The sequence below is a fragment of the Pan troglodytes genome, chromosome 16, assembly GCF_028858775.2.
Source record: "Pan troglodytes isolate AG18354 chromosome 16, NHGRI_mPanTro3-v2.0_pri, whole genome shotgun sequence".
NCBI lineage: Eukaryota > Metazoa > Chordata > Mammalia > Primates > Hominidae > Pan > Pan troglodytes.
This window is the reverse complement of record NC_072414.2, coordinates 11,544,625-11,555,631: the sequence shown is the minus strand read 5'-3', so window position 1 is coordinate 11,555,631 and position 11,007 is coordinate 11,544,625. Positions and strand designations below refer to the sequence as shown.

Sequence of the window (11,007 nt, the reverse complement as noted above, 5' to 3'; positions counted from 1 at the left end):
AATATAGAAATCACTCTCAAAGCCCAATACATTTTTTAAAAAACTCACTTAGAGCCTGGGCGCCTTGGCTCATGCCTGTAATCTCAGCACTTTGGGAGGCTGAGGCGGGCAGATCACTTGAGGCCAGGAATTCGAGACCAGTCTGGCCAACGTGGTGAAACCCCATCTCTACTAAAAATACAAAAAATTAGCCAGGCATAGTGGTGTGCGCCCGTGGTCCCAGCTACTCTGGTGGCTGAGGCATGAGAATCGCTTGAACCCACGAGGTGGAGCTTGCAGTGAACCAAGATGGCACCACCGCACTCCATCCTGGGCGACAGAGCAAGACTCCATCAAAAAAAAAAAAAAAAAAAAAAAGTCACTTAGAAAAACTAAGCCATTTTATCAATGAGGAATAGAAATGAGAAGCCGACAGAAAGATGTTCGACAACTCCAGCCACAAGAGGAATGTAAATTAAGACCACAATGCCGTATCACCACACACCTATTAGGACAGCCGAATTAACAACAACAACAAAAAGATTATAACCAATTGCTGGTGAGGTTGCAGAGAAATTGGATTTCTGGGGCCGGGCGCGGTGGCTCACGCCTGTAATCCCAGCACTTTGGGAGGCCGAGGCGGGCGGATCACGAGGTCAGGAAATCGAGACCATCCTGGCTAACACGGTGAAACCCCGTCTCTACTAAAAATACAAAAAATTAGCTGGGCGTGGTGGCAGGTGCCTGTAGTCCCAGCTACTCGGGAGGCTGAGGCAGGAGAATGGCGTGAGCCCGGGAGGTGGAGCTTGCAGTGAGCTGAGATGGCGCCACTGCACTCCAGCCTGGGCGACAGAGTGAGACTCCATCTCAAAAAAAGAAAAAAAGAAAAAAAAAGAAAGAAATTTGTTCTCATACATTGCTGGTGGAAATGTAAAATGTTACAGTCCCTCTGGAAAATAGTTTGAAAGGCTCTTTGAATAAGTAACCATAGACCTATCAAATGATACAGCAATTATGGCCGTGGGCATTTGCCACAGACAAATGAAAATGTGTGTCCTTAGAAAAACCTGCGCTTAAATGTTCCTAGCAACTTTGCAGTAGCTAAAAAATGGAAATAGCCAATCCCACAAAACAGTAAATATTTTATTAGCATCAAAAAATGAATGACTGATACAAAAGTGTGGATGGATGTCGAGGGCATGATACTCAGTGAAAGACGCCAGTCTCAAAGGTATTAATGCTTTTAGAGCACATTCTTGAAATTACAAAGTTATGGAGATGGAGATCAGAGTAGTGATTGCCAGAGGTTAAGGATGTGGGGGAAAGAGATGGACACAGCTGTAAAGGAGTAGCGTGGGAGAAATCTTGGTGGTGGTGGAAGAGTGCTGCATCTTGATTGCAGTGCTAGTTACACTATCTACACACGTGATAAGATGGCATTGAATTGAGCTGAACGTGCAGATGGTACAGTGTCCACATGCTTGATGTTGTACTACAGCTATACAGGATATGAACACTGGGGGAAACTAGGTTAAGGGTATATGAGACTACCCTGCACAGTTTTCGCTATTTCCTGTGAATCTATGATTATTTCAAAACAGAATGTTTTTGAGGCTTTCTCGCAGAAGCTTGTTACAAGGCCAATATTTTGATTCCACAGCTTTGTGGCCCCATCCAGCTGGCTGTTTCAGGGGAAGATTCTGAGCCATTGGAGAGAAGCTCCAGGAAGTCTTCTGGGTCTAGAAAATGTTCTGTGGTGATTGCTTCTGTTAACAGCAGCTCACAAGCTGAATTCACTCAGAACAAGGGATAGCACAGAAAGCAAGTCTCATTGGGAGGTGAATGGGCAGCTTGCAGAACCAGATCATTTGCACAGAGAAGCACATGCCGCTGACACAGCGAGGATGATCTATTTAGTGTCACTAATAAGAGTAGGAGGAAGCTGATAATGAAGAAGGCTCCTCGTAAGTGTCATCTCTTAAAAAGAGGCAGGTACAACTTTCAGAATCTCGACAGATTAGAGGATTGTACTACTGTGCTAGTAGTGTTGTATATATCCCTTGGTGGAATTCACAATGGAACCCTCTGGGAGATCCGAAAGAACAAATTTGCTTGCACACAGGAAAATGTAGCTTGGGCCCTATATATCAAGGCCTTTTTCCCTTTAGGACCCTCCTGGTGGTCTGCTTAGGCTTTCAATTCAGAATCCGAGGAATTCTTGGAGCTGTCCCACAGAGGGACCCCTGGCATGGTCTGTAGATTTCTCTGTAGGTAAACCTACTCTAACCAGCCGCTCCTGGACCCTCACGTGTGGAAGGTGAGCTGAGGGTTGCTGCACCTTACTCCAAGGAACACTGAAGGCCTTGAAATGCTTTAGGCAGGGAGAGGCATTATGAGGTGTGCACAGCTGTGTGGCGGCGGCACAGAGGCCACTGTGCAGCCAATGTGGAGGTTTGATTAAGGGGCAGTGCTGAAGGCAGAGACCATGAAAAAGGAAACTGCCAAGTTCTGGCAGGGTGCTGTGTCCACAGGGATGGAGAGGAGAAAAAACACTGACATACAAATTGGCAAAACTGGCAAGACCTGACAACCGATCAAATCAGAGAGAAAAAGGGACCCAGGCTTCCAGCCCCGGCAGCTAAGGGCAGGAGTGCAAGAATGATGTATCCTTTCAAGTATCATGACCATCGGTGTGAATTGCTGAGTTCTGGGGGTGCCTATAACTCTGAGGGCAAATCAATAATATGGGCTACATGCCCAGTAAAATGCATATTACTGCGGCCACAGGGCCCTGGCCCCTTAGTCTTGAAAGTCCTCTGTCAATCACAGCCACAATCCTTAACTCTCGTTTGCTGACAAGGTTGATTCACTGGTGGCTTTGAGAAACAACCGGTCCTTTTCTCTGTTGCTCTCAGGAGTAATGTCTTTGAGTAAAATTATTCCAAAATTCAGATCATCTTCTTAAGACAAATATCCTAAAATATTAACTTGCTTATAGTTGAACACTCTACATAGGAGCACATTGAATTTCATCACTTTGAGAACTATAGTTTTTCTTCACTAGAAATCATATATTTTACTGAAATCATTTATGGCTTTGGAGAGTGTGCTAGCACCTAGTTTTAAAATTTTCAGGCACAGAGTGCAATAACTTCTCTACAGCCCATAATGGTGGATGCTGAGTCTTTCATTTTCTGTGTGTTGAAACAAACTACAAGTTGTTTTCTAAGGAAGGCTGTGTTTTTTTCAGCAGAAACTCACTGTACTCCCTTGACACTATAGGTTTATATTGGGGAGGGGGGCCTGCTCACACCCTGATAAATCTCCCATATGTTCATGAACAGCTTTCTCTATGAAGAAGTCTTTGCCTTCTCTGTGGATTGTTCTCATTCAACATATTCCCAAATGAAGAATTTCTAGGTAAAATAGTATTAATGTGTTAAAGCCTTTTGAAGACAGAGTTGGCTGCATTGATTTCCAGGCAAATTGTAATAACTTATACTTTCACTGGTTGTGTACAATGGTTCCAGTTTCATAACAATATCATTGACATTGGACATTACATGGGGTTTTAGTTTATTCTATGACAATTTAATAAATGAAAACTGGAATACAGATTTAATATTTCTATCTTTATTAGTGAGGTGTAACAGTTTCAACAGTTATTTGCCATTTTTTTCCTGTGATACATTTTGCCTATTACTAGGTTTGGGCTTTTTGCTCAATTTTATAGTAAAAAAGATTTGTGTTACATTTTCTACATTTTCTACATTTTAGCACTTTCAAATAAGTGGGATTTGAATTCGTTCCCACTGTTTTGTTTGTTTGTTTGTGTTTGTTTTTGTTTTTGTTTTGAGACAGAGTCTCACTCTGTTGCCCAGGCTAGAGTGCAGTGGTGTGATCTCGGCTCACTGCAAGCTCCACCTCCATGATTCATGCCATTCTCCTGCTTCAGCCTCCCGAGTAGCTGGGACTACAGGTGCCCGCCCGCCACCACACCCGGCTAATTTTTGTATTTTTAGTAGAGATGGGTTTTCACCTTGTCAGCCAGGATGGTCTTGATCTCTTGACCTTGTGATCCACCCGCTTCGGCCTCCCAAAGTGCTGGGATTACAGGCGTGAGCCACCGCACCCGGCTGGTTCCCGCTGTTTTTTAACCTGTATTTTTCTATATTCCTGGTCTTTGTTTTCTGCTTTTCACTGTCATGTTAGCTGCACTTTCTTAAACTTTTCAGTCGAATATCTAACTAGTTTACAAATTGGTAATGAACACATTTTTCATTGTTGCAATTTATATCTCATTACAATATAAACAAATTTAGGCTTTAAGTCCTTGGCATTACTTAAAGAGAAGGCCATTAGATGTATGTCACGTGTGAGAGTGAGGTTTGCAGCTGGGAAGTAAGCCTCTCTACCATGGAGCAGAGCCAGCCCCCACCTTAAGTATGGCACCAAAGTCCCATGATGGGACAAAGTCCCAAAATTTGTTCCACAAAGAGCATCTTGCTCAGGCACGCCATGAGTTAATGGTCTGGAGAAAACTTTATAAGCAATCATAAATAAACTAAACACAAACAAGAAATACTAGACCAATATGCCACTTTACTGGCCCAGCTAAACCTCCTTTGGGGACAGTTCTCAGCTGGGGCATTGCTGTCTCCTTCAATGGACATTTGCTGTTGTTGTAAAAATAAGTAAACATTGCTTGCGGACAAATGCGCTGGACTCTCTGACCCAAGGAGTTTATAGGAAACTGCCTCCCAGTTTTTGGAGTACCTGACCACTTAGACAACTTGAGGAAGAGCTCCTGCGGCCTGGCAGGTCCTGGGGCGGGGATCATCGTCCTGGAAAGCTCAGTTCTGCGGGTGCTAGGAGTAGAGTCTGCATCTTGTGGGCTCCTCTCCTAGTCAGCTTCCTAAGTGGCAGCGCTGCAGGACCAAGGATAGAAATTGTTGAGTGAAGAGCGGATTGGACTTGAAAACAGATGCTACCTTGGCCTATAAGAGAAAAGAAGGAATCTCTGAGCACAGATATAGATAAAATTATGAGCAAAAGTGGTGAAGCAAGGAGTAGCTGCAATCCAAGTATATACGTGGTGTGAAGTTAAGCACTGTGGGAGGGGCTGTTGCTGCGGCAGCTGCGGTGGCACCTCTAATCTGTCGCTAGGTGGCAGGAGAATTCCACCATCGCCACTAACCGCATCTGGGACTTTGGCTTCACCCTAGACGCGGGATATGGGATTGGATTTCTTCCTTCTGATAAGACAGTATGGGGTGGCAAGTAGGGCTGATGGTCCCCCGTCCACAGGAAGAGAGTATGACCACAAGAACGTCCTTTTGTGTACACCAGCCTGGTGTGTGCTTGAATATCCTTCCTCAAAACACTCAGGCCAGTTCATTCCCTGGTCCCTTTCCTGCCTAGACCAGGTTCATAGCCAAGGGCTGACCGCGGTTGTTCAGCAACTCAAGGCGTTGCCGGCTGCCTTCCCCTACATGTTAGAATGACCCTTCCCCCCAGAACCTTCTCCTAGAACTCTATGTTGATAGGAATGCCCCCCGCCACGCCCTCCCCTAACCCAGCCACTACTGCTGGCAATCTGCAGGGTTTCTAATTAAATGAAGACTGTTTTTTCCTTTTCCCTGTTATAAGCCTGGATATCCTGCAGGGAGCACGTTTCCATCCCGGTAGCAGTGTGTTGATGAAACCCAAATTTGAACTGCTGGACACCCTCCCATGGGCCACATGATTGACAAATACCCTTTTGGCCAATTTCTCCATGAAGCGGGACCACCTGGTTATTTGTGGTCCTGCAGGCAGATGGCCCTTCTTCCCCACATACCCTTAAGGACATTTCTGCTTCTAATAACAACGTTACCAGCTGGGCACTAACGTGTGTGCTTTAATTAATCTCCTGGAGAAATCTTATGTATAACCACCCACTGAAATCACTGCATCCTTATAAAGATGAATGGAGTACTCTCCTTGGAAAACAATTCCATCACCGTGGTTTTTACTATAACTGAGAGTAGTCTTGCTATTCATGTCTATTCAGAGAATACGGCAAAACTTGGCTTCCACCATCTAGTGTAAAAATTAGAATAAAGACAAACACTTCTGTTATGCTGAAAGTATATTTATATATATAGATATAGATATTTACTTCTCTGTAGACAGTTTTTACTGATGAGTCATTTGAACGTTCAAAGAACAACCGATTACAATGCTACATGAACTATACCAGAATGAGATGGATAGCGTCTCAATTCATTTCACAAAGCCAGCACAAAGCTGATACCAAAACATAACAATTATAACACAAAACAGAGAACCACAGATCTCACTTAAAAATACAGATGCCAAAATACAGAACAGAACAGTAGCCGATTGAAATCAACACCACATAAAAAATGTACAAAGCTTTGGCAGATACGAAACCAAGTTGAAAATCCAAACTTACACTCGTGGAACTGGAACACAAACACCAGGAACAAAAATGTCCCCCCACCCTGTCAGTGGCCTCTGGCCAGGGAAACACAGGAGCAAGATCTCTGCTACACCTATTAGCGGGGAGGGGGCCTGCTGGTGGGGCCGTGGGCACTGTCACCGGTGTCAGGTTCATCCTCATCTGTGTCTTCCCACTCACACTCTGCGAGTGCTTCAAGGTAATGGAATGGCCAGCTCTGTGGATCTTTCTTATGGAGCTTGGCCAAAAACCTCAGGACAAGCATCTTGCTGGTTTCCAGGAATGCTCGAGGGCCCCAGAGGAACTCATACTCTGCGGGCTCAGTGTAAGGGATTCGCCTGTACTCTAGGTACTTCTGCCTGACAAACACTTCGGTGATGAGCTTCTTAGTATTTCCAAAGAGACCGTTTGTCTCCCGGACATCCAACCCTAACTTGAACAGAAAATTAAAGATCAGATCCTCCCTGACACAGTTGCCTTTCATAAAGATGAGGCTCAAGACCACCATCAGAAGGCCAAACTTGGGCCTGTCTAAATAGGATGCCACCAAATTCCCTGTATGGTAGCCCAGCTTGTTGATGATAATATAGGCGTGGTTTTTGGTATCAATTTCTTTCAATTGATAACCAAAGGCACACTCCAGCTTATTGTTGGCACGGTTGATGATATCTAAGCACTCATCTTTATACTCTCGGATGATGACTTTCACCATCTCCGAGCGCTGGACAGGTACCTTGGCTTGGTCCTTGACTAAGAGAAACTGCACCAATGCATTTGCCCTCTCATCCAAGGGAGACAAGGGCTGTGCCTCCACCTTGGAATTATCCTGGGTGGCACTGGATCCCGGAGGGACACTTGCGACCTCCGACACAACTACAGGCAGAGAGCTCCCTGGGCTTTCAGAGAGACCCAGGGCCCTGGAGGTGCTCGGGCCCTCCCAGGCACTCAGGGCCCAGGATGCGCTGGGCCCTTCCCAGCCACTCAGGATCCTGGAGGTGCTAGGGCCCTCCCAACCACTCAGGCCACGGGGGGTGTTTGGGTGCTCCCAGTCACCCGAGACCTGGATAGGGCTTTGGACCTCCCAGTCACTCAGATTTAGATTCTCCCAGGGCCTTGGGCCCTGCCAGTCATGAAAGGCTCGCGTGTGGCCACGGATGTCCTCTTGGGCTTCCAGATGCTTCTTCTTCCGGGTGGCCTTGCCAGAGCGGCGTGGTGGCTCGACGGAGGTCTTGGAGGCCTCTTGAGTGGTGGCAGTTGCCTGGGGGGCAGCTGCTGTAGCCATCAGGAAGGTGGGCACTGCCTGTGATGCCTTTGAGGCGTTCATATTGGGCTGTGGGACCCATGGAACTGCAGGCAGGGCCTCTACACAGGCAAAGGGATCCTGCAGAGCATATGGCAGTGACTTTGGGGTCTCTGAGGCAGCAGAGGGGCCTTTAAAGGCATTCAGAGAGGCAGGCTGAAACTGGGAGGTAGCTGGGAAGACACTTGAGGAGGGAGCAAAGGTCTCCGGTGTGGCAGGCAGGTTTTTCCAGGCAGCTGGCAGGTGTGCTCGCGCAGCTGACACTGCCTTGGGAGCACAGAAGGTGGCAGCAAAGATCATGCGGTCTTTTGAAGGGGCCCTGCGCTCCTTCGAGGAGGTCCTGCGCTCTTTAGAGGAGCCCCTGCGGTCTATAGAAGAGGCCCTGCATTCTCCTGATGGAGTCATCAATGATTTAGCGGAGCCCAGAGGAAAATTTGCCGCTGCTACCGGGGGTCCGGGCTGGGCCTGCAAGACTGCAGGCGGTGCCTGCCAGGAAGGCTGGAGCGGCAGTGTGGGCACCTCCGCTTGCGGACCCGATGCCTGGGCCTGCTGGGGGTGTAGCTGGATTTGCACGGCTTTTTGGGAGGGCGGGGCTCCCTGAAAGGGCTGCTCCAGCTGGACCAAGGGGGGAGCCTGCCTCTGGGCCTCCTGGGCAGGCAGGGGCTGCCAGATGTGAGTGGGGGCCTTCTGGGCCTGCCAGGCCAGCGCCTGTGTCTGCTGCACCTCCTGGAATTCCATTGACGTTGGAATCTCGTGTGGCACCGGGGGCTGACCTTTGGGGGCCTGCCAGATGATGGAAGGGCAGTGCACAGCCTGCGGGGCAGACAGTGGGGCAGACAGCGGGGCCGGCAGCACAGGCTGGGGCACCTGCGGGCCAGCGGGCGGCGCCGCGGGTACCTGCGTAGCAGGTAGGGCCGTAGGCACCTGCGGCGCCGCCTGCACCTGCGGGGCCGGCAGCCTAGCCTGCGGGGCCTGCCGCAGTGGAGGTGGGGGTGGCAGGGCCTGCCAGAGCGGTGGCTGGGTGGCCAGGACCTGTGGGGCAGGTCGGATGGGCGGCGGCGCCTGGCGGATCAGCGGCGGGGCCTGGCGGATCACAGGTGGAGCCTGGCGGATCACAGGTGGGGCCTGGCGGATCACAGGGGGGGCCTGGCGGATCACAGGGGGGGGCTGGCGGATCACGGGTGGGGCCTGGCGGATCACGGGTGGGGCCTGGCGGATCACCGGTGGGGCCTGGCGGATCAGCGGTGGGGCCTGTCGCACCGGTGGTGGGCCAGGGCGGATGGGTGGTGGGCCAGGACGGATGGGCGGGGGCCCCTGGCGCATGGGCGGCGGCACCTGCCAGGTAACGGCTGGTGCCTGCCAGGTGACCTGCGTGGTCTGCCAGGTCAGGGGAGTGGCCTGCCAGCCTTGCTGCGCGGCCTGCCATCCTGGCGAGGTCGCCTGCCAGCCCGGGGGTGTGGCTAGCTGCGCTGGGGGTGCCTGCGGGCCCTGGGGAACCTGCGGAGGAGCCCTTATAACTTGAGACTGGATTTGCAGGATCAGAGGCTGAGCCTGCGGGGCCCAAGAAGCCATCGGCTGTGCAGGTGGGGCCATCGGCTGTGCAGGTGGGGCCGCCGGCTGTGCCATCGGTGCTCCTGAAGCTGGAGGCTGGGTCATCGGAGCTCTCGCACCTGGAGGATGAATCATCAGGACTCCTGGACCTGGAGGCTTGGCCATCGGTGCTCCTGAAGGCTGAGGCTGGGTCATCACGGCTGCTGGAGGTGGCTGGACCATCGGGGCTCCCGGAGCAGCAGGCTGGACCATCAGGACTCCCGGAGTCAGAGGCTGGGCCATCAGGACTCCCGGAGCTGGAGGCTGGGCCATCGGTGTCCCCGGAGGGGGAGGATGAGCCATCGGTGTCCCCGGAGGGGGAGGATGAGCCATCGGTGTCCCCGGAGGGGGAGGATGAGCCATCGGTGTCCCCGGAGGGGGAGGATGAGCCATCGGGGTCCCCGGAGGAGGAGGATGCACCATCGGGGTCCCCGGAGGAGGAGGATGGGCCATCGGGGTCCCCGGAGGAGGAGGATGGGCCATCGGGGTCCCCGGAGGAGGAGGATGGGCCATTGGGGTTCCCGGAGGGGGAGGGTGGGACATTGGGGTCCCCGGAGGAGGAGGATGGGCCATGGGAGCTCCGGGAGCTGAAGGATGCACCATCAGGACTCCCGGGGTCGGAGGCTGGGCCATCGGGGCTCCCGGAGGTGGAGGATGCACCATCAGGACCCCGGGAGTCGGAGGCTTACCCATCGGGCCCCCCAGCGGGGGAGCCGGGACTATCGGGCCCCCTAGGGCAGGAGGCTGGGTCATCGGAACCACCGGGGCGGGCAGCTGGCCCTGTGGGGCCTCCCAGGCAGGCTGAGGTGCCTGCCAAGCGGCCAATGAAGCCTGCAAGTCAATTGGAGGTGGATCCCAAGGGACTGGCGGAGCCCGGGAGGAAGCGGGCGGGGCCCGCATCAGAACCGTAGGGCGGCTATAGACAGGCGGCTTCGGGGCCTCCGCCGGAGGACTCGAGTCACCCAGATTCTTACTTAGCTGCGACATGTCCCTTTGCTGACAGCTGGTGGGTCTTTTCCTCGGACAGCTGCTGGGCCTTTTCCTCCAGAGAGAAGAGAATGCCTACGTGGCTGTTCAGAGGCTCCCTCCCTGCTGAATGCTGAATAGGAAGTGAGTGCTGCTCGCTCCGCAGCTTTCCGCAGTAAGGAGGAGGGGGGAAGGGGGCTCAATCCCGCCCCTTCCCCGCCCCCGACCACCACAAGTGGATATTGCATAGGGGCGTCTACCGGAGTCCTGGCTGACACAGGATCCCTTCTCACTCTGTCCAGTCCCCAAATGCAGACCAGTCAGACTCCACATGGATGACTTTTCACAGGGGAGTGACAGGAACCCATCCATGTTTTAGAAAAATCACTGTACTGCAGTGTGGAGTGGGAGCAGACCACTGGAAACGTGGAAGGTATCCAAGACGGCGGGGGGGAGATGGTGTGGTCTGGGCTAAGATGTGAGGCGGAGAATGAAAAAAGTGCATTTACATAAGAGAGTTCCAGGAGTTATAGCAGACAGATACCTGTATTATAATTGAATAAAGGAGTCAAAGACATGGAAAAGGCACACTAGTCCCTGCCTGGAGAAAGTGGGAAGTTGCAGGGACTGTTACTCTCTTAGGGTCCCAGGAGAGGCACACGGGAAGAGAGGCTGATGAGTATTGGCAGACACAGGGCATTTGCGGTAC

The 11,007-nt window shown here is 51.5% G+C and overlaps 1 protein-coding gene across 2 annotated transcripts; it reads right to left on the bottom strand.

The window, feature by feature from the left end:
• Window positions 1-6,104: 6,104 nt before the first annotated feature.
• On the bottom strand, window positions 6,105-10,517 carry MAGEL2 (MAGE family member L2). 2 transcript variants are annotated; one of them, XM_016927770.4, is made up of 2 exons: window positions 10,307-10,516; window positions 6,105-10,163 (listed from the first exon to the last, which is right to left on the bottom strand). In XM_016927770.4, the coding sequence occupies exon 2, from the start codon at window positions 10,083-10,085 to the stop codon at window positions 6,540-6,542; it is 3,546 nt and encodes a 1,181-aa protein (XP_016783259.2). In that variant the 5' UTR covers window positions 10,086-10,163; window positions 10,307-10,516; the 3' UTR covers window positions 6,105-6,539. The 2 variants fall into 2 exon arrangements, with proteins under 2 accessions (XP_016783259.2, XP_016783258.3); XM_016927769.4 differs by having other exon boundaries at window positions 6,105-10,517.
• Between the last annotated feature and the right edge of the window lie 490 nt (window positions 10,518-11,007).